This window comes from Babylonia areolata, chromosome 18 (genome assembly GCF_041734735.1).
Source record: "Babylonia areolata isolate BAREFJ2019XMU chromosome 18, ASM4173473v1, whole genome shotgun sequence".
Lineage (NCBI taxonomy): Eukaryota > Metazoa > Mollusca > Gastropoda > Neogastropoda > Buccinidae > Babylonia > Babylonia areolata.
The window spans coordinates 74,415,542-74,440,293 of NC_134893.1; the positions used below are offsets into that span (position 1 = coordinate 74,415,542).

The following is a 24,752-nucleotide window of genomic DNA, read 5'->3' on the forward strand; positions in this document are numbered from 1 at the left end:
GACAGACACATAGTCTTGTGACACACACAGTCTTGTGGCATTCAGTGACAGATACACAGTCTTGTGACAGACACACAGTCTTGTGGCATTCAGTGACAGATACACAGTCTTGTGACAGACACACAGTCTTGTGGCATTCAGTGACAGACACATAGTCTTGTGGCACTCAGTGACAGGCGCAGTCTTGTGGCACTCAGTGACAAGTGCGGTCTTGTGGCATTCAGTGACAGATGCACACACCCATGGCACTCAGTGACAGATGCACAGTCTTGTGGCGCTCGGTGACAGATGCACTGTCAGATGCACTCAGTGCTGATGCACCCTGTGTCGTCAGATGTAGTCTTGTGGCACTCAGTGACAGATGCACAGTGCTGATGCACTCACTTGTGGCACTCAGTGACAGATACACACACTTGTGGCACTCAGTGACAGACACGCACACTTGTGGCACTCAGTGACAGATACACACACTCGTGTAGCACTCAGTGACAGACACGCACACTTGTGGCACTCAGTGACAGATACACACACTCGTGTAGCACTCAGTGACAGACACGCACACTTGTGGCACTTAGTGACAGATACACACACTTGTGGCACTCAGTGACAGATGCACACACTTGTGGCACTCAGTGACAGATGCACACACTTGTGGCACTCAATGACAGATGCACACACTTGTGGCAGTGACAGATGCACATAATCTCGTGGCAGTAAGTGACAGATGCCTTATGGCCGGCTATGGTAAAAACATTGAATTGTTATCTTACCGTAAACATCCTATCAAGAAGAAGAAATGAACCTGTGTATTTTGAGTGCATTTATATATGGCTGCAGATTCACACATGCATCTGAGTTTCACGTTTTTGCTTTCGTCCTTCTGAATCAGAGATGTGCATGCCTGTGAATGACTGGTGTGAAAGCTTTGATCAGTCTCCGCACAAGACTCAACGATGTATAATGATAATAATAATAATAATAATAATACTTTATTATTACTATTATTATCATTATTATTATCATCATTATTCATTTTTCAATTTATATACCTATTATCATTATTATTAGTTCTGCGGATATTGCTGCTGAACAAATTGAATCATTTGTTACTAAATCTGGCACATTTTTGGCCAGTAACATGCGCACGCTGGCCTACTCGACATACCGCTTAGATTCCACTTCTACAGTCTAATTTCTCCACATATGTATTACCTATTAAGGACGAGATATTCAGACTGGCACCGGTGAAATCGCTGTGTGAAGTATTCTTCTCGACCTGTCAGTTCAGACGCCCAGCGAACGGACAGAGGCTGCCTTCAGTAATTGTTTGAAACTTTTGGTTTGGTTAGTCACTTGTGTGGATGTGCGGATTATTTTGTTATGTTCGTAGGAAGCATGACATCCATCGAGGAAAACCTGAAGGCCTACCAACAATGTCCACGGAAGGAACTCTAGAGTATGGCGTCATAGTATGTTCATTTTTTACGTCATCAAAACCTCCCTCCGCGCAAGAACTAACTAAAGTGGAGGCGTGGAGTGCACAGGCAGGGATTTTGTGGTGATGTGAAAACACTCATTTCTTGTCTGTAACACACTGGGTGGGATTCATACGACTGAAAACAGTTTGCAGAAACACTCGCAATGTTAACGTTTGCCTCAAACTGTCGGAAGGTTCAGAATTGGAACACTTTATTTCCTAGGATAAATCCACACACACACACACACACACGTTTCAAGTTTTAAGATTTACATTTCCAAATACACAACAATGTCACATGAAAGTTGGGGAAACGCAAATGTCTTTTAACTCAGTCCAAAAGTGTAGCCAGGCAAGATTTGCAAATCTAATCATCTTACTTACAGCTAAAATGACTTTTTTGCCTCCTTTGAGCATATTCCAAAAAATAACAAGAGAGGCAAGGCCTTCAAGACTCACTTGTGATAAACTTTAAAGAAGAAAAAAATCTAACCGTTAAAATGTGTTCTGTATTTGTTATTATAAAGCTTCGGGTTAGGAAAAAAAAAAGAAAAAAAAGTCCTAACCAGATTCGAACCCCGCGTGTTCGGGTGAGAAGAAACTGTCTTACCCATTACACTATCATGGCTCCTTAACTGACGTTCTAAAATTTGGTATTTGAACATACTTTGTTAAAGTGCAATAAATCAATTGCGGTATTCACAGTGAGAAAGCTGTTTCAATCATATTGTTCTGGTGTATCTTGGGCATTCAAAAAATCTTTAAGGGCAATAAAAATTCTTTTTAAGTCCGCGGTAAAGGAGACGTGGCTATCGCCGCAATCACACTGCAACATTTAGCCGTTTTCTCTAGATCTAGATAGATGTACAAGTTTAGTTACACCCGCCGGGAATGCAGTACGACACGGTCGATTCAATTTTTCTTTTATGTGCATTCTAGTTTTATAGTTTTAAAGTTGATATGAAAATTAAGTATTTTGTTAAACTAATAACATGTAGAGCCAAGTACAAGTACTTCTAAACGTCGTATGAAGTGAAAAGGACTTCATTTTGAGAAAAGTCAAGACTGGAAATTTTGTCGTTTCATCAATTCAAGGGTATTACTGGCATGGTTTACAATTTTTAACTATGAATTCCGACTGATTCTGTGGATATTTTTATGGCAGTTTGGGCCATACTCCAGTAAGTGATGAGGCATTCACAAGTCTTTCTATGAATAAATATTTAACGGTCTCCTTCTCCAACTTTCCATCACATGTTATTGTGTATTGTCCATTGAATATAGGATTGAACAGGCAGGTCAACAACTTGAAACAAAATGGCGTCGTTCGCGTTCGCGAAGAATATGAGCACGCGCTTTGAATGTGTATAAATATGTGTAGGCAATTGATTTTTGCCCATGACCTTCAGGGCTCAGCCAATAGATCTATTAAGTCCACTCGTCGTATTGATTTTAGTATTTTCCGAAAAAGACCACTTGGGCGAATGAACATAGTGAAAGCCCTGTACACTAAGAGTAAAACACACAAGCTTTTTATGTATTGAGTATGATTTCAAAATGTAATGTCTAAGATGAGAAAGATCAGTTTAAAACAAATTAAGTCCCCTAGCATTAATTACAGATTAATTTCCCTTTTTTACTATCTGTACCAAAACGTTTGCAAAATAAATAAAACTTCCATGCTTAGCAAAAGAAGTTCCTGTTTGAAGAAAAACTGATAATAATGACTGCTCTTGTTGTTGTGTCAGAATATCAGATCAAAGTGCCAAGTTTAAAGAATAAAAAAATTACAAATATAACAGTAAATGCAGTTTGCATATAATTTGGCTTTTTTTTTTGTGTGCCCATCCCAGAGATGCAATATTGTTTTAAACAAGATGACTGGAAAGAACTGAATTTTTCCTATTTTTATGCCTAATTTGGTGTCAACTGACAAAGTATTTGCAGAGAAAATGTCAATGTTAAAGTTTACCACGGCCACACACACACACACACACACACACACACACACAGAGAGAGAGAGAGAGAGAGAGAGAGAGACAACCGAACACCGGGTTAAAACATAGACTCACTTTGTTTACACAAGTGAGTCAAAAACCGATTTTGGAGACAAATATTTTTTAGGAACATATCTATTTCGCAACCGATCATAATTGGGACATTCCATTATAAAATGGAACTCATCCCCAATCACAGACATGTTTCAAACCTTACAAAGCCATAACTCTCATGGTATATTCTTTTGTGTCTCCCTGTTTCTATTTCCAACTTATGATTACTACTTCGAAATTTGAAGAAGCTGATAACGTAATTATCAGGCATTTGACACATATTTTTCTCTACCAAATCCACTTTTGAAATTTCGATCAAACAAACACTTATTACTCGCCTCTAGAGCATGTCTCCATAGATTTTGAAAATTATCTCTCAAAGCAATATTGACATTATTGCAGAAAGATTCCCTATCTAAGAAGAATTCAGCATCCCAAACACAGTCATACCCTGGTTCTTTTAAAATTTGTCTGATATTACTCATCCATTTTGAGGAATGAACACCATTTCGATATAAGTCAAGTAATATCAAATATATTTTACCAGAATATTTTTCTGTGTTTGATATTACTAAGATGGTCCAAAATCGAACCAATCTCATTTTCACTAGCACACTGATTGGATAGATACCAGTTTCTCCATAGATAATTTGGATCATAGTATTCCTGCTCAGTTTGCACAAGCGTTTCAAAAAATTCAATTCTAATTTTTCAAGCATATCTATTTTTTCATAACCCCATAGTTCTGCACCATACAACAAAATAGGAACAATCGTAGACTGGTACATGTCCAGAACAATAATGTCAAGGTAAATCTTGATTTCTGGCTGACTGAAGTAAGCCTGCTGACAGAGACAGATGGAGAAGGGAGGTTGCGTCTGCGGTCCTCAGGCTTTCCACAACGACTACTTTGTAGTTATGGGCCTGATGAGGATGATGAGGAAGTAACGAAAACACAACTTTTTGAGCCAGTTCATAAATTATTTTTTTTAGCTTTGTAAAAAGTTCCGTTTCTACTAAATTCGATACCAAGATATTTAAAAGAATCGACAACATGCATTACCTAACTTAAAAACATACTTTAGCTTGTTTGTAAAATTAAATTTCATCACTTTAGTTTTCTTTACATTAACAACTAGTTTCCATTTTAAACAATATTTGTGAAAAACATTGTGGGACTGTTGTAATCCTTCTTTCGTCTCCGAAAGTACAATTGTGTCATCTGCATACAAGAGTACAAATAATCGCATGTAAGTATCTAAGTCTGAAATGTTAACATTCAATAAAAGATCATCAGATGGAATCTTTTGCTTAGTCAAATACGATTCTAAGTCATTGAGATACAAAGAAAAAAGCAAAGGTGAGAGACTTTCTCTTTGTCGCACACCCTTGCAAATGCTAAAGAAATCCGATTTGTCACCATTTAAAAACACACATGACTTAATTCTGTCATACATGTTCATTATGGCACGCAAAGTTTTACCATTCACGCTTTCATGAATAAGTTTTTGTCATTACCCACTTCTCCAAACTGAATCAAAGGCTTTTTTAAATCAACAAAAGCACAATAAAGTTTCTTCTTTTTCATGGAGAAAATATCAGTTAGTGATTTCAAAACAAACATTTGATCTAATGTAGAATGGGACTGTCTAAATCCTGCTCGGGGCCCTGAAAGTATATTGCTTGCACTGATATAATCAGTCAGTCTAGCAGTTAACACTGTAGTGAATAGTTTTCCAACACAGCTGAGCAAAGTTATTCCCCTATAATTATCACAGTCAAGTGTATCACCTTTGCCTTTATACAATGGCAATATCAAACCGGATACCCATTTTTCTGATACAACACCTTCGTCCAGTACCTTGTTAAATAATTTACAGTATGTTTCTGTAAGCAAAGGGACGCTGTTATTGGTGTATTCATTACGAGTCATGTCTTCACCGGCACTTTTGACTTTCTTTAGTCTTTTGATGGCTGAAGTAATTTCATCTTCAGTAATTCGTGCATTTAAAATTAAAAAATAATTATCATCATCATCCTCTGTATTGATAATATGCATTGTCGTTGTACTGTCAATATGCTCATTATCATTAACGTTGAGGTTACTAAAATGGTGAAACATGTCTTCTGAATTTATGAGACAGGATGTTTTCTTTTTCTTTTTAATTTTTATTCCATATTTCTCTTGAATTGCTATTGCGTAAACTTCGAAGTTCTCTGTGCCATTTTTTTCTCCACGACTTTTCTGCTTTCTTTAAAACGGACTTATAACTTTTGCTGACTATTTCAAGCCTGTCTCTCTCTCTCTCTCTCTCTCTCTCTCTCTCTCTCTCTCTCTCTCACACACACACACACACACACACACACGGGGGTGTGTGTGTGTGGGGGGGGGGGGGGGGGGGGGCGTGGGGGTGAGAAGAAAAAAAACAAGGAGTGTCCATGTCCCCAGCTAGGCCAATCCGGCAACCGTGGCGGTCCCCGGGAATACACCCGACGAGCACAGCCCCAGCCTTCTACACACTACTTTCCAGTGGAGGGAGGGGTGTGTGTGCTAAAGGCTAGAAATTCATTTGGTTTGCCCAGGCCTCGACGACTTGTCCACAGGCAGGTAAGGAGTCAGTAGAGAAGGCAGAAGAGGTTCAGCATGCATTATAGATAGGATAATTGACGGTAAAAGGGATGCCCATGAACACCAGTACGGGATTAACAGTTTACCAGACTGTCCTTTGGAAGGTCGGGGATTTGGCTGGGGAGTACTCCAAAGCCCTCGTAGCACCTGGTGTGGACTCTGTGGAACAGCCACTAATATTTCTATAGGTGAAGGCTGAGATTTTATTAGCCTTGACAGCAGTATTATTGATGTGAGTGACCCAGTGCAGATCTGTTGACACTTCGACTCCCAGGTACTTGGCGGCACTGTTAACTCTTGAAAGTGACTGACCATGCAGTTTATGACAAGCAATTGCAGTTTGTAACAAGCCATTGCAGTTTATAACTAGTCATTGCAGTTTGTAACTAGCTATTGCAGTTTACAACTAGCCAGGACTGGGTTCGTGCAGAGTGCCCACACCTTCCTGCAGCTGGAGTGAGTCCCAGGCACAGCTGATGTGCTGGCAGAGGATGGTGTCACCAACAAAAAGGCGAACCCGGGTTTTGGTGTTTTTGCTAAGATCGTTGATATATGCCAGGAAGGGGGCAGGGCCAAGATCTGAGCCTTGGGGGACCCCAGAGATGACATGATCAGCCCGTGACAAAGCCCCTCTACCACTACGTGTTGTGTCCTGTTCAGGACGAACCTCCTTATCCACTGAAAGGTGGAGCCACGGATCCTATAGTGAAAGAGCTTCACGAGGTGGCGCTGGTGGGTAACTTTGTCAAAGGCCTTGGCGAAATCGGAGAGGATGGTGTCAGTCTGACTCCTTTGTCAAGTTCTTTGGCAAGACTATCGATTGTGAAGATTACCTCGGTTTCACATGATCTGTCCTTTCTGAAACCATTTGGCAGTTGGTTAAGATTTTAAAAACATTGATGTTTATCAAAATGGGCAATCAATGCTGATCTGACAATGTGCTCCAACATCTTCCTCCAAATGGAAGTCAGGGAGATGGGGCGGTCATCTGAGGCTTGGTTTCAGTCGCCTTTCTTGAAGATGATGTTACAAGGGCATGTGGCCAGGTCTTCAGGGAAGTTGCCAGAGGACAGGGACCTGTTGAAGAGGAGGGTGAGAGCCTGGGTAATCTCTTCAGTGACGATACGTAGAAGGCGGGCAGGAACAGCGTCAGGACCAGACACCTGAATGGGACAGATTCAGACGGGGAGGAATAGCGTCAGGACCAGGCACCTGAATGGGACTTGGGGAGGAATAGCCTCAGGACCAGACACCTGAATGGGACAGTTTCAGACGGGGAGGAATAGCGTCAGGACCAGACACTTTAATGGGGCAGTTTCAGAAGGAGTTTCAGGATGCCTGGCTGGGAGACCACGATACTGGGCATGCTGGGGTGGTGACTCGAAGGTCTGGAAGGCTGGACATTTCCTCCCTGGGAAAGACAGGGCAAACCTGCTCCTTGAATACGTGCGCCTTTGCCTTGGGGTCGCTGTGAGTCAGCCTGTTGCTTTTAGAAGGGATGATGCTGATAGACTCACACTCCTTACTCAGTTTGATCAGCCACCACAGGTTTCTTGTGCATCCATCTGAGTCCACAGTTTTGCAGTGAGCTGGCGATGGCTTGCCTTCAGACCCTGTTGGTCTTTCTGCATCTTCTTGAAATGCTGTCAGTCCTCTTCTTTCTTCGGCTTTTTTTGCTTTCCTCCATGCTCTCTCTCTCTCTCTCTCTCTCTCTCTCTCTCTCTCACACACACACACACACACAAACAAACAAATGGTGCGCGTGCACATACACAAACATACACACTCTCTCTCAGAGAGTTCAGATTCTCACATTTGGATACCTTGATCACGCACACACACACACACACACACACAGAGTCACACAGGGAATGCAAACACTCGGCAAACCGTTTGTCTTGAGCTTTGTTCCGTTGATGTCACACGGGTTGGTCTGCTTTCTTGACTATCCGTCCTGACAGGCGGGCGCAATAGCCGAGTGGTTTAATTAAGTGTTGGACTTTCAATCTGAGGGTCCTGGGTTCGAATCACGGTAACGGCGCCCGGTGGATAAAGGTTGCCGGAGATTTTTCCGATCTCCCAGGTCAACATATATGCAGACCTGCTAGTGCCTTAACCACCTTCGTGTGTATACTTACGCAGAAAATCAAATACGCACGTTAAAGATCCTGCAACCTATGTCAGTGTTCGGTGGGTTATGAAAACTGATACCCAGCATACAAGAACTACGACAGATTCATAGGCAAGTCGATGTTGGTCGTGTAATATAAAGAAGAAGAAGATAGTGTCAGTACTTTTGTGAACAGATTGCAGCTGATACTGATTACATAATTTATGTGAACTTGAACAGACTGCAGCTGGTATTTCATATGTGAACGGACTACAGCTGATACTGATTACATAATTTATGTGAACTTGAACAGACTGCAGCTGGTATTTCATATGTGAACGGACTACAGCTGATATTGATTACATATGTGAACAGATTGCAGCTGGTATTTCATATATGAACGGACTACAGCTGATATTACATATCAGTGTGAACAGACTGTAGCTGGTGTTTCCGGCGACATATTTATGCGAACGGACTGCAACCGCTGATATCACACATGTGAACAGACTGCAGCAGGTGTTTCAAATGTGGACGGACTACAGCTGATATTACATATGTGAACAGACTGCAGCTGGTGTTTCATATGTGAACGGACTACACTGATGATATTACATATGTGAACAGACTGCAGCTGGTATTTCATATGTGAACGGACTACACTGATGATATTACATATGTGAACAGACTGCAGCTGGTGTTTCATATGTGAACGGACTACACTGATGATATTACATATGTGAACAGACTGCAGCTGGTATTTCATATGTGAACGGACTACAGCTGATATTACATAGCAGTGTGAACAGACTGCAGTTGATATTATGATATGTGAACGGACTACAGCTGGTACATGATTACATCGGCCACTCCGGCAGTGCAGTGACCCCACCCACTTAATTATTATCATTGTTTAATGTTATTATTATCATTTTAAAAAAAAATTCTCGTTTGAATATTTGTGCAGTGTAGCGTAATGGCTCAGTCAGTAAGAATGGTATCGATCCTTTCCAGTGTCACGTCAGTTCTGGAATCTGGAACGATACGTTTGCAGGAACCTTTGCAGATTATCATCACAACAGGTGATAGGAGCGCATGGCTTGATTAGTCTATGAATGCAGCTATTTTTGTTTTAAGCTCAAATTGTCCTCATCTATATTTACATAAGTTCACTTAACTATTAAAAAAAACAAAAAAAAAAACAAAACAAAAAAACCCAAACCCAAACAAACAAACAAAACAAAACAACCCCCCCAAAAAACAACAACAACAAAACAAACAAAAACAAAACAAAACAAAAAAAACTGAAGAAAACTCTACTCCAACGGACACAGTTGATCTCAAGTTGTTCTCCAAGATGTCCTGGTTCAGCACTGTGTCTCCCTAGCAGGGTGGGCTGGTGGGAGGGTGGGGGGTAGGGTGGGGTTAGGGTAGGGAGGGGAGCTAGGGGAGGGGGGTGTGAGGGGTGGTGGTGGTGGTGGTGGTTGATTTTCTCCTGCGAGGTAGCCAAAGGGGATCTGCCCAATGCTGCAGAAAATGCGGCGACATAGCGTGCCTGTACAACCTCCTCCTTCAGTTTGTTCAAGGCTGCAACTGTCCTGACAAAGGATGAGCATTTATACTGCTCTGATATTGTTAGTGATTGGCCCAAGTGAAATGCGTAAATGTTTCGTGCAAAATAAACCATTTTCATCCGGCGCTAGACATGGAGCACGCGAAACATTCTTCACTGATCACCATCGCCTGTGCTTTGCGACACTTTGAGTGTTGACATCCAATCGTCCCACACTGCAAATGCACCTTCGAACCTTGGTTTCGGCGAAAAGACGAAATCGGGATTGTGTCAATGGCGGCTCAATCGAAAAGTGGATTGTGACTGTTTGTCAACAGTGGAGTTTTATCATGTCTGGAAAGTCTAAACACGGTAACTGATGTAAACAAGAATGACTAACTGAATCTTGTTTGAAATATTGAAAAGGCGTTCCACGTAACACAAAACAGTAGGCCCTACATGATGAAAACTTGATAAGATATTTTGAGTTGGCGATATCCACTTCCCAGGACAAAAACCGGAAAATTAAGTAATGATCAAACGTTGACACCAACCACACTAATCAAACTAATTACAGTAAACCACGCAAGTTGAATAATGGTACTGTATTACAAACTAATCAAGTTTATTTTTCTCTTTCTGAAATTGACAATTTCAGTATGGAGGCGTATCACGATCTCTTTCTACAATCCCTGTTTGTTGAGCAGTCACACTCATTCTGTCTTGAGCACAATGTTGAGTCCTTTTTCTATTCCTCACGGACACTCTGTTTCTGTATTGTATTTCTCTAGAGCTGTGTTCTCACTGTATCACTTCCGTGTTTCTAGCATCACTTGTGTGTTTCTATCAAAAATGAAATTTTGAATAATAAATTGTGGACAGTGCTGTATAATTGTAAAGAAAGGCTCAAGTCAGTTGACTTCATTCAATTAATTTATCGATCAAATGTTGACACCAGTCACACTAATGACCATAAACAAAAGTTAGATAATGTAATTGGAATGATATCATCGAATCAAGTGTTTTTTTCTCTCTGAAATCGATATGATTGTTTGTTGAGCAGTCACATTCTGTCTCACTGACTCTATTTCTTTGAGACCTTTTACTTATGCAGTCTCATTCTCTTTCTCACAGAAACTCTGTTTCTTTCTGAGCCTTTTACCATTGTATTACAGTATTTCTCTTTGTGTGCATGTGTATACATGTATATGTGTGTGTGTGTGTGTGTGTGTGTGTGTGTGTGTTCCTACAGCGGAAGTGGCATCAGCCAGGTTTCGACTGGATGCGACTTTGCAGCACTTGGTGGAAAAGAAGGATGATGGGTAAATACCGGACTAGAGTCACGGTGTGCATGGCAGTAGAGAAAATATCTGTCATGTTGTGTATACATGTACACTGAAAATGTGTCATGTACATCTGTCATCTTGTGTGTATTCTGGCAGTATAGAAAATATGTCAAAAGTGGACAGAAGAAAATACATGCACATCTTACATTTGTCATTTTGAATATATGAGATTGAGAAGCATGTTTTTTGTTTGTTTGTGTACTACACGTGTCCTGTGTCTGAAGACATGTACGATTCTGTCAATATGTCTTTGACAGTATTTGTATGCCATATGTTTATATTTATAACTATATAAGTATACATGTATACATCATTGCATATTCAAATGTTCTGGAGTCATCTTAGATGGGATTTTCTGACCATTTGGTTGATATGCAAACAGTGATCAGAATGTTTATTTAAAAATCACAGGTGTTGTGGAAACAATGGAAAAGAACTAAAGCAATAAAGTGGGAAAGCTCTAAATAAGTCTAACGTGACCATATATGACTAGAAAGGCAATATTTTGTAATGCTAAAAAATACAACTGCCTGTGGTGTGTGTTGAATGACTATGACAAGTATGAGTGTGCATGGTGTGTGTTTTACATACTTTGGAAATATATTACATACTGTATGAGCGTTAATGCATAAATTTACAGTAAACTACCATGAAAGCACCAACTCCCTGTTTGATAATGATAATAAGCTTATTTATAGCGCCTAATCAAATAATTTTGCTCTAAATGCTTTACAATTATAATATTATATACATATACATATATATATATATATATATATATATATATATATATATATATATATATATATATGTATGTATATATACATTAGTGTGTGTGTTGACAGAGTTACCACTGTCTACATGTATACATTAGTGTGTGTGTTGCCAGAGTTACCACTGTCTACTTGTATACATTAGTATGTGTTGCCAGAGTTACCACTAGCTACATGTATCCATTAGTGTATGTGTTGCCAGGAGTTACCACTGTCTACATGTATACATTGTATGCTGCCAGGATTTACCACTGTCTACATGTATACATTAGTGTATGTGTTGCCAGAGTTATCACTGTGTACATTAGTGTGTGTGTTGCCAGGAGTTACCACTGTCTACATCAGTACATGGACATTAGTGTGTGTGTTGCCAGAGTTATCACTGTGTACATGTATACATTAGTGTGTGTGTTGCCAGGAGTTACCACTGTCCATATGTATACATTAGTGTGTGTATTGCCAGAGTTACCACTGTCTACATGTATACATTAGTGTGTGTATTGCCAGGAGTTACCACTGTCCACATGTATACATTAGTGTGTGTATTGCCAGAGTTACCACTGTGTACATGTATACATTAATTAGTGTGTGTTGCCAGGAGTTACCACTGTGTACATGTATACATTAATTAGTGTGTGTTGCCAGGAGTTACCACTGTCCAGATGTATACATTAGTGTGTGTGTTGCCAGGAGTTACCACTGTCCACGTGTATACATTAGTGTGTGTGTTGCCAGGAGTTACCACTGTCTACATACATTGGTGTGTGTTGCCAGGAGTTACCACTGTCTACATACATTTGTGTGTGTTGCCAGGAGTTACCACTGTCCACATGTATACATTAGTGTGTGTGTTGCCAGGAGTTACCACTGTCTGCATACATTAGTGTGTGTGTTGCCAGGAGTTACCACTGTCTACATACATTGGTGTGTGTTGCCAGGAGTTACCACTGTCCACATGTATACATTAGTGTGTGTGTTGCCGGAGTTACCACTGTCTACATACATTAGTGTGTGTGTTGCCAGGAGCTACCACTGTCCACATGTATACATTAGTGTGTGTGTTGCCGGGAGTTACCACTGTCTACATGTATACATTAATTAGTGTGTGTTGCCAGGAGTTACCACTGTCCAGATGTATACATTAGTGTGTGTGTTGCCAGGAGTTACCACTGTCCACATGTATACATTAGTGTGTGTGTTGCCAGGAGTTACCACTGTCCACATGTATACATTAGTGTGTGTGTTGCCAGGAGTTACCACTGTCCACATGTATACATTAGTGTGTGTGTTGCCGGGAGTTACCACTATCTACATACATTAGTGTGTGTTGCCAGGAGTTACCGCTGTCCACATGTATACATTAGTGTGTGTGTTGCCAGGAGTTACCACTGTCCACATGTATACATCAGTGTGTGTGTTGCCGGGAGTTACCACTGTCTACATACATTTGTGTGTGTTGCCAGGAGTTACCACTGTCCACATGTATACATTAGTGTGTGTGTTGCAAGGAGTTACCACTGTCTGCATACATTAGTGTGTGTGTTGCCAGGAGTTACCACTGTCTACATACATTAGTGTGTGTGTTGCCAGGAGTTACCACTGTCCACATGTATACATTAGTGTGTGTGTTGCCAGGAGTTACCACTGTCTACATACATTAGTGTGTGTGTTGCCAGGAGTTACCACTGTCCACATGTATACATTAGTGTGTGTGTTGCCAGGAGTTACCACTGTCTGCATACATTAGTGTGTGTGTTGCCAGGAGTTACCACTGTCTACATACATTAGTGTGTGTGTTGCCAGGAGTTACCACTGTCTACATACATTAGTGTGTGTGTTGCCAGGAGTTACCACTGTCCACATACATTAGTGTGTGTGTTGCCAGGAGTTACCACTGTCTACATACATTAGTGTGTGTGTTGCCAGGAGTTACCACTGTCTACATACATTAGTGTGTGTGTTGCCGGGAGTTACCACTGTCTACATACATTAGTGTGTGTGTTGCCAGGAGTTACCACTGTCTACATACATTAGTGTGTGTGTTGCCAGGAGTTACCACTGTCCACATGTATACATTAGTGTGTGTGTTACCAGGAGTTACCACTGTCTACATACATTAGTGTGTGAGTTGCCAGGTGTTAACCACTGTCTGCATACATTAGTGTGTGTGTTGCCAGGAGTTACCACTGTCTACATACATTAGTGTGTGTGTTGCCAGGAGTTACCACTGTCTACATACATTAGTGTGTGTGTTGGCAGGAGTTACCACTGTCTACATACATTAGTGTGTGTTGCCAGGAGTTACCACTGTCCACATGTATACATTAGTGTGTGTGTTGCCAGGAGTTACCACTGTCTACATACATTAGTGTGTGTGTTGCCAGGAGTTACCACTGTCTACATACATTAGTGTGTGTGTTGCCAGGAGTTACCACTGTCTACATACATTGTGTGTTGCCAGGAGTTACCACTGTCTACATACATTAGTGTGTATGTTGCCAGTTGTTAACCACTGTCTACATGTATACATTAGTTTGTCTGTTGCCAGAGTTACCACTGTCTACATGTATATATATTAGTGTGTGTGTTGCCAGGTGTTAACCACTGTCTACATGCATGCATTGTGTGTTGCCATTAGTTACCACTGTCTATATATATACATTAGTGTGTGTATTGCCAGGAGTTACCACTGTGTACATGTATACATTAGTGTGTGTATTGCCAGGAGTTACCACTGTGTACATGTATACATTAGTGTGTGTGTTGCCAGGTGTTAACCACTGTCTACATGTATATATTAGTGTGTCTGTTGCCAGAATTACCACTGTCTACATGTATATATATATATTAGTGTGTGTGTTGCCAGGTGTTAACCACTGTCTACATGCATGCATTGTGTGTTGCCAGGAGTTACCACTGTCTACATCTATACAATAGTGTGTGTGTTGCCAGGAGTTACCACTGTCTACATATATATATATATATATATATATATATATATATATATATATATATATATATATATATATATTAGTTTGTGTGTAGCCAGGTGTTAACCACTGTCTACATGTATACATTAGTGTGTGTGTTGCCAGAGTTACCACTGTGTACATGTATACATTAGTGTGTGTGTTGTACAGTACATCAGTACATGTGTGTGTTACCAGGAATTACCACTGTCTACATGTGCCTGTGTTACCAAGAGTTACTACTGTCTACATGTGTGTGTGTTACCAAGAGTTACCACTGTCTACATGAGTGTGTTACCAAGAGTTACTACTGTCTCCATGTTTGTGTTACCAGGAGTTACCTTTGTCTACATGTCTGTGTGTTACCAGGTGTTACCACTGTCTACATGTGTGTGTTACCAGGTGTTACCACTGTCTATATGTGTGTGTGTATGTGTGTTACCAGCAGTTACCACTGTCTACATGTGTGTGTGTTACCAAGAGTTACCACTGTCTACATATATGTGTTACCATTGTCTACATGTGTGTGTGTGACCGGGAGTTACCACTGTTTACATGTGTGTGTGTGTGTTACCAGGAGTTACCACTGTCTATATGTGTGTGTTACAAGGAGTTACCACTGTCTACACGTGTTGCCAGGTGTTACCACTGATACATGTGTGTGTTACTAGCAGTTATCTCTGTCTACATGTGTGTGTGTGTGTTACCAGGTGTTACCAATGTCTACTTGTGTGTGTGTTACAAGGAATTACCACTGTCTACATATATGTGCATGTTACCAGGTGATACATTATCTATATGTGTGTGTGTGTGTGTGTGTGTGTGTGTGTGTGACCAGGTGTTACCACTGTCTACATGTGTGTATGTGTTACCAGGAGTTACCACTGTCTACATGTGTGTGTTACCAGGTGTTACAACTGTCTACATGTGTTTGTGTTACCAGGAGTTACCACTGTCTACATGTATGTGTTACCAGGTGTTACTATTGTCTACATGTGTGTGTGACCAGGAGTTACCACTTTCTACATGTGTGTGTGTGTGTTACCAGGAGTTACCACTGTCTATATGTGTGTGTGTGTTACCAGATGTTACCACTGTCTACATGTGTGTGTTACCAGGTGTTACCACTGTCTACATGTGTGTGCTACCAGGAGTTGCCACTGTCTACATCAGTACATGTGTGTGTGTTACCAGGAGTTACCACTGTTTACATCAGTACATGTGTGTGTTACCAGGTGTTACCACTGATACATGTGTGTGTGTTACCAGCAGTTACCTCTGTCTACATGTGTGTGTGTGTTACCAGGTGTTACCAATGTCTACATGTGTGTGTGTTACCAGGAATGACCACTGTCGACATATATGTGTGTGTTGCCAGATGTTACATTATATATATATATATATATATATATATATATATATATATATATATATATATATATATATATATATATATATATGTGTGTGTGTGTGTGTGTGTGTGTGTGTGTGTGTGTGTGTGTGTGACCAGGAGTTACCACTGTCTGCATGTGTTTGTGTTACCAGGAATTACCACTGTCTACATGTGTGTGACCAGATGTTACCACTGTCTGTATGTATGTGTGTGTGTGTTACCAGGAGTTACGGTGCCAGTGATGGAGAGGGAGGCGCATTACCGGTTCACTTCTCTGGGTGAGTTTGATTGCAGATGATGTCACACCTGTTTCTGGGTGTTTGATTACAGGTGAAATCACACCCGACATCTGTTTCTGGGTGTCTGGTTACAGGTGTAGTCACACCTGACATCTGTTTCTGGGTGTCTGGTTACAGGTGAAGTCACACCTGACATCTGTTTCTGGGTGTCTTATTACAGGTGTAGTCACACCTGACACTTGTTTTGGGGTGTCTGATTACAGGTGTAGTCACACCTTACATGTGTTTCTGGGTTTCTGGTTACAGGTGTAGTCACACCTGACATCTGTTTCTGGGTGTCTTATTACAGGTGTAGTCACACCTGACATCTGTTTCTGGGTGTCTTATTACAGGTGTAGTCACACCTGACACTTGTTTTGGGGTGTCTGATTACAGGTGTAGTCACACCTTACATGTGTTTCTGGGTTTCTGGTTACAGGTGTAGTCACACCTGACATCTGTTGCTGGGTGTCTGGTTACAGGTGAAGTCACACCTGACATCTGTTTCTGGGTGTCTTATTACAGGTGTAGTCACACCTGACACTTGTTTTGGGGTGTCTGATTACAGGTGAAGTCACACCTGACATCTGTTTCTGGGTGTCTGATTACAGGTGTAGTCACACCTGACACTTGTTTTGGGGTGTCTGATTACAGGTGTAGTCACACCTGACACTTGTTTTGGGGTGTCTGATTACAGGTGTAGTCATACCTGACATCTGTTTCTGGGTGTCTGGTTACAGGTGTAGTCACACCTGACACTTGTTTTGGGGTGTCTGATTACAGGTGTAGTCACACCTGACACTTGTTTTGGGGTGTCTGATTACAGGTGTAGTCATACCTGACATCTGTTTCTGGGTGTCTGGTTACAGGTGTAGTCACACCTGACACTTGTTTTGGGGTGTCTGATTACAGGTGTAGTCACACCTGACACTTGTTTTGGGGTGTCTGATTACAGGTGAAGTCACACCTGACACTTGTTTGGGGTGTCTGATTATAGGTGAAGTCACACCTGACACTTGTTTTGGGGTGTCTGATTACAGGTGAAGTCACACCTGACACTTGTTTGGGGGTGTCTGATTATAGGTGAAGTCACACGTGATATCGGTTGCTGGGTGTCTCCTGACAGGTGAAGTGACACCTTACACCTGTTTTTTGATATTTCTTTCTGCCACTATTTTACCCCATATTTAGCAGGTGATTCTGAAGGAGTCATCACTGCATTCGGACAAATCCATATACAGAACACCACATCTGCCAGACAGAGTCCTTACAGCAGCATAACTCAATATGCTAGTCAAGCCTCCAGTGCATGCATATTTGTGTACTTGTAGATTTCTTCTACAGATTGTTGCCAGACACCATATTGGCAGATAAGTGTCTAAAGCATTCTGCCATCTTCCTCGTCCGTCCGTCCTTACAGTTTAATAAAGAACAGATCTGGTGTGCAGTGTAGTGCTTTGTAAGTTAATCAATGATCCTACGCATTTGTGTGTTGAAAATCATGTCAAAGTCTTCAGTAAATGATAATGTTTGATGTAAATTAGAACAGTGAAAGATTTGGAAAAAAAAATTAAGGATTGGAAGTTGTGTGCATATCAATATTATTTTGAGTGTGTATAATGTGTGTGTGTGCGCTTGTGTATGTGTGTGTGTGCTCGCGCATTCATGTTTGTGTGAATGCACAGGTGTGATGGTTTTTTTTTTTTTGTGTGAGTGTGTGTGTGTGTGTGTGTGTGTGTGTGTTCTTTGCATGTGTTTGTGTTCATTTATAATTGTATGTGTGCATGCATAACGTCTATGCATGATGTACAAAAAACATGTATGTTTGGAGATTTTTAATTTTGTGTACTACACTGGTAAAGCTAGCATTGCCGGTCAGTGCTGTCAAGTGCTAGTTACTCTGTGTCGTGTCATACGTGGAGTGAGGTTCATGGATGGAGTGAGGTTCATAGTGGTTGAGAGGTTCATGGATAGATTGAGGTTCATGGTGGTTGAGAGGTTCATGGATGGATTGAGGTTCATGGTGGTTATGAAGTTCATGTATGGAGTGGGGTTCATGGTGATTGTTAGGTTCATGGATGGAGTGAGGTTCATGGATGGAGTGAGGTCCATGGTGGTGGTTAGGTTCATGGATGGAGTGAGGTTCATGGATGGAGTGGGGTTCATGGTGGTTGTTAGGTTCATGGATGGAATGAGGTTCATGGATGGAGTGAGGTTCATGGTGGTTGTTAGGCTCATGGATGGAATGAGGTTCATGGATGGAGTGAGGTTCATGGTGGTTGTTAGGCTCATGGATGGAATGAGGTTCATGGATGGAGTTAGGTTCATGGTGGTTGTTAGGTTGATGGATGGAGTGAGGTTGATGGATGGAGTGAGGTTCATGGTGGTTGTTAGGCTCATGGATGGAATGAGGTTCATGGATGGAGTGAGGTTCATGGTGGTTGTTAGGCTCATGGATGGAGTTAGGTTCATGGTGGTTGTTAGGTTGATGGATGGAGTGAGGTTGATGGATGGAGTGAGGTTGATGGATGGAGTGAGGTTCATGGTGGTGGTTAGGTTCATGGATGGAGTGAGGTTCATGGTGGTTATTTAGTTCATGCATGAAATGATGAAGGAGTTCATGGTTGTTGTGAAGTTCATGGATGGAGTGAGGTTCTTGTTGGTTTTACTGTTCATGGATGGAGTGAGGTTCATCGTGGTTGTGAGATTCATGAATGGAGTGAAGTTCATCGTGGTTGTTAGGTTCATGGATGGAGTGAAGTTCATGGTGGTTATGAAGTTCATGGAAGGAGTGAGGTTCATAGATGAATTGAGGTTCATGGATGGAATGAGGTTCGTGGTGGTTGTGAGGTCCTTGGTTATGAGGTTGATGGACATGATTGACCCTAAGAAATATGTCCTTGGCATATACAAGATGAACAAACTACAGTTCATGCTCTCCAGCAACAAAACGAGCAGAGGCCACAGCCTGAAAGTGAGCAAGGTTCACTGTCGACTCAACATCTGGAGTGCCTTGTTTTCGGAACAGGTCATCTTCTTCTTCTTCTTCTGCGTTCACTCGTATGCACACCGGTGGGCTTTTACGTGTATGACCGTTTTTACCCCGCCATGTAGGCAGCCATACTCTGTTTTCGGGGGTGTGTATGCTGGGTATGTTCTTGTTTCCATAACCCACCAAACGCTGACATGGATTACAGGATCTTTAACGTGCATATTTGATTTTCTGCGTGCATATACGCACGAAGGGGGTTCAGGCACTAGCAGGTCAGCACATATGTTGAACTGGGAGATCGTAAAAATCTCCACCCTTTACCCCTTTACCCACCAGGCGCCGTCACCGTGATTCGAACCCGGGACCCTCAGATTGACAGTCCAACGCTTTAACCACTCGGCTATTGCGCCCGTCGGAACAGGTCATCAACACCTGGAATGGTCTCCCAGAAGAGGTGGTGACAGCCCCAACACTAGCTGCTTTCAAGGGCCACTTGGACACTGACTGGACCAGTATTCCCACCTTATACGACCCAGAGTGCTACCACTAGTCTGTCGTCATAACCACGCATGCAAGGTTTTAGAATAGTGACGAGCCCAGAACGATGAACAGGCCACTACCAGGCCTCAATCGTCTAACAAGATCAAGATCAAGGTGGAGTGATATTCATGGTGGTTGTGAAGTTCATGGACAGAGTGAGGTTCATGGTGGTTGTGAAGTCCATGGATGGAGTGAGGTTCATGGTGGTTGTGAAGACCATGGATGGAGTGAGGTTCATGGTGGTTGTGAAGTCCATGGATGGAGTGAGGTTCATGGTGGTTGTGAGGTTCATCAGACAGACATCATCAGAGACTTTTTGTTTGCTGATGATTGTGCCCTCAACGCTGGATCTGAAGCTGACATGCAACTCAGCGTCGACAAGTTTGCCACTGCCAGCAGGAACTTCGGCCTTACCATCAGCACGAGGAAAACTGAAGTTCTCCATCAGCCAGCCCCAGGGAAACCCTACGTTGAGCCCAACATCACAGTCAACGGTCAGAGACTCAGTGCGGTGGAGCGGTTCACATACCTTGGCAGCACACTGTCACGAAATGTGACAATCGACGATGAAGTGAACGTCAGGATTGCAAGAGCAAGCGCAGCTTTTGGTAGACTCAATGCAAATGTCTGGAACAGAAGAGGCATTAGTCTTGAGACCAAGCTAAAGGTCTACAGAGCAGTAGTTCTCCCCACACTACTGTACGCCTGCGAAACTTGGACAGTGTACCAACGACATGCCAAGAAGCTGAACCACTTCCACACAACATGCCTCAGGAAGCTACTGAACATCAAGTGGCAAGACAAGACCCCTGACACAGAGGTGCTCGCAAAAGCCACCCTTCCCAGCATCTTCACCATCCTGATGCAGTCCCAGCTTCGCTGGGCTGGACACGTGGCGCGCATGCCAGACCATCGGCTGCCCAAAAGGCTCTTCTATGGCGAGCTGCAACAAGGGAAGAGATCACACGGAGGTCAGAAGAAGCGCTTCAGAGATACTCTGAAAGTCTCTCTGAAAGCGTTTGATATCAACCCTGACTCCTGGGAGGAATCTGCAGTGGACCGTGACAAATGGCGTGCTGCTGTGCACAAAGGCGCCAGGTTGTGCGAGGCCAACAGGACTGCTGCAGCTGTTGAGAAGAGGCAGGCCAGAAAGTCACGGGCAAACAAGCTCCCTGACAATGATATGCCTGTCTTTGTCTGCCCCAACTGTCAGCGAACATTTCGTGCGCAGATTGGACTATTCAGCCATCTGCGCACTCACAGATAGATTCATGAGCATCCTTCCCCCCACCCCACCACCACCCTCCCCCCATCCCCCATCCCCCATCTGGATGACAACGATGGTCATCATCGATCTCGATGGACACACCCACAGAGGTTCATGGATGGATTGAGGTTCATGGTGGTTATGAAGTTCATGGATAGAGTGAGGTTCATGGTGGTTGTGAAGTCCATGGATGGAGTGAGGTTCATGGTGGTTATGAAGTTCATGGATAGAGTGAGGTTCATGGTGGTTGTGAAGTCCATGGATGGAGTGAGGTTCATGGTGGTTATGAAGTCCATGGATGGAGTGAGGTTCATGGTGGTTGTGAAGTCCATGGATGGATTGAGGTTCATGGTGGTTATGAAGTCCATGGATGGATTGAGGTTCATGGTGGTTGTGAAGTCCATGGATGGATTGAGGTTCATGGTGGTTGTGAAGTCCTTGGATGGAGTGAGGTTCATGGTGGTTGTGACGTCCATGGATGTAGTGAGGTTCATGGTGGTTATGAAGTCCATGGATGGAGTGAGGTTCATGGTGGTTGTGAAGTCCATGGATGGATTGAGGTTCATGGTGGTTGTGAAGTCCATGGATGGAGTGAGGTTCATGGTGGTTGTGAAGTCCATGGATGGAGTGAGGTTCATGGTGGTTGTGAAGTCCATGGATGGAGTGAGGTTCATGGTGGTTGTGAAGTCCATGGATGGAGTGAGGTTCATGGTGGTTGTGAAGTCCATGGATGGAGTGAGGTTCATGTTGGTTATGAAGTCCATGGATGGAGTGAGGTTCATGGTGGTTGTGAAGTCCATGGAAGGAGTGACATGGATAGAATGAGTTTCATTGTGGTTGTGAAGTCCATGGATAGAGTGAGGTTCATGGATGGAGTGAGGTTCATGGTGGTTGTGAGGTTGATGGATGGAGTGAGGTTCATGGTGGTTATGAAGTCCATGGATGGAGTGAGGTTCATGGTGGTTGTGAGGTTCATGGATGGAGTGAGGTTCATGGTGGTTGTGAGGTTCATGGATGAAGTGAGGTTCATGGTGGTTATGAAGTTCATGGATGGAGTGAGGTTCATGGTGGTTCTGAGGCTGATGGATGGAGTGAGGTTGATGGATGGAGTGAGGTTCATGGATGGAGTGAAGTTCATGGTGGTTGTGAAGTTCATGGATGGAGTGAGGTTCATGGATGGAGTGAAGTTCATGGTGGCTGTGAGGTTGCAAGGCCTGACTAAGCGTGTTGGGTTACGCTGCTGGTCAGGCATCTGCTTGGCAGATGTGGTGTAGCGTATATGGATTTGTCCGAATGCAGTGATGCCTCCTTGAGCTACTGAAACTGAAACTGTGAGGTTGATGGATGAAGTGAGGTTCATGGTGGTTATGAAGTTCATGGATGAAGTGAGGTTCATGGTGGTTGTGAGGTTGATGGATGGAGTGAGGTTCATGGTGGTTGTGAGGTTGATGGATGGAGTGAGGTTGATGGATGGAGTGAGGTCCATAGTTAAGAGTGAGGTTCATGGTGGTTGTGAGGTCCATGGATGAAGTGAGGTTCATGGGTGGAATGAGGTTCATGGTGGTTGTGAGGTTCATGCATGGGGTGAGGTTCATGGTGGTTTGGTTCATGGGTGGAGTAAGGTTCATGGTGGTTGTGAGGTTCATGGATGGAATGATGTTTTTGGTGTTGCAGTGCCATGTCCCCCATGCAGTCTCCTCGCAAGACAGGAAAGAGCCGGAAAAGGAAAAGGAAAGAAGACTCCAACGACTATCAGTCAGGACCTCAACAACGTGTGTAGTAGTGCCACAGGCTTGATAAACATAGGACCTCAGCAATATATGTAGCAGTGCCACAGGCTTTATAATCATAGAACCTCAGCAATATATATAGCAATGCCACAGGCTTGATAATCATAGAACCTCAGCAATATATGTAGCAGTGCCACAGGCTTGATAATCATAGGACCTCAGCAATGTATGTAGCAGTGCCACAGGCTTGATAAACATAGGACCTCAGCAATGTATGTAGCAGTGCCACAGGCTTGATAAACATAGGACCTCAGCAATGTATGTAGCAGTGCCACAGGCTTGATAATCATAGGACCTCAGCAGCATATGTAGCAGTGCCACAGGCTTGATAAACATAGGACCTCAGCAATGTATGTAGCAGTGCCACAGGCTTGATAATCATAGGACCTCAGCAACATATGTGGCAGTGCCACAGGCTTGATAATCATAGGACCTCAGCAGTGTATGTAGCAGTGCCATAGGCTTGATAATCATAGGACCTCAGCAATGTATGTAGCAGTGCCACAGGCTTGATAATCATAGGACCTCAGCAGTGTATGTAGCAGTGCCATAGGCTTGATAATCATAGGACCTCAGCAGTGTATGTAGCAGTGCCACAGGCTTGATAATCATAGGACCTCAGCAATGTATGTAGCTGTGCCACAGGCTTGATAATCATAGGACCTCAGCAGTGTATGTAGCAGTGCCATAGGCTTGATAATCATAGGACCTCAGCAATGTATGTAGCAGTGCCACAGGCTTGATAATCATAGGACCTCAGCAACGTATGTAGCAGTGTTACAGGCTTGATAATCATAGGACCTCAGCAATATATGTAGCAATGCCACAGGCTTGATAATCATAGAACCTCAGCAATATATGTAGCAATGCCACAGGCTTGATAATCATAGGACCTCAGCAATGTATGTAGCAGTGCCACAGGCTTGATAATCATAGGACCTCAGCAATGTATGTAGCTGTGCCACAGGCTTGATAAACATAGGACCTCAGCAATGTGTGTAGTAGTGCCACAGGCTTGATAATCATAGGACCTCAGCAATGTATGTAGCAGTGCCACAGGCTTGATAATCATAGGACCTCAGCAATATATGTAGCAGTGCCACAGGCTTGATAATCATAGGGCCTCAGCAATATATGTAGCAGTGCCACAGGCTTGATAATCATAGGACCTCAGCAGCATATGTAGCAGTGCCACAGGCTTGCTAAACATAGGACCTCAGCAATGTATGTAGCAGTGCCACAGGCTTGATAATCATAGGACCTCAGCAGTGTATGTAGCAGTGCCATAGGCTTGATAATCATAGGACCTCAGCAATGTATGTAGCAGTGCCACAGGCTTGATAATCATAGGACCTCAGCAATGTATGTAGCAGTGCCACAGGCTTGATAATCATAGGACCTCAGCAACGTATGTAGCAGTGTTACAGGCTTGATAATCATAGGACCTCAGCAATATATGTAGCAGTGCCACAGGCTTGATAAACATAGGACTTCAGCAATGTGTGTAGTAGTGCCACAGGCTTGATAATCATAGGACCTCAGCAATGTATGTAGCAGTGTTACAGGCTTGATAATCATAGGACCT

General features: G+C 42.7%; 1 protein-coding gene across 2 annotated transcripts in view; it reads left to right on the top strand.

The window, feature by feature from the left end:
• The first annotated feature begins 10,100 nt into the window (after nt 1–10,100).
• The window catches only part of LOC143293094 (protein lin-37 homolog), a 37,650-nt gene continuing 22,998 nt past the window's right edge, over nt 10,101–24,752 (top strand). For both annotated transcript variants that reach the window (XM_076604003.1, XM_076604002.1), the window contains exons 1-4: nt 10,101–10,191; nt 11,072–11,141; nt 16,525–16,578; nt 23,052–23,149. In XM_076604003.1, the coding sequence (XP_076460118.1) occupies nt 10,170–10,191; nt 11,072–11,141; nt 16,525–16,578; nt 23,052–23,149 (244 nt within the window). In that variant the 5' untranslated portion in view covers nt 10,101–10,169. The remainder of the gene's footprint in view (nt 10,192–11,071; nt 11,142–16,524; nt 16,579–23,051; nt 23,150–24,752) is intronic.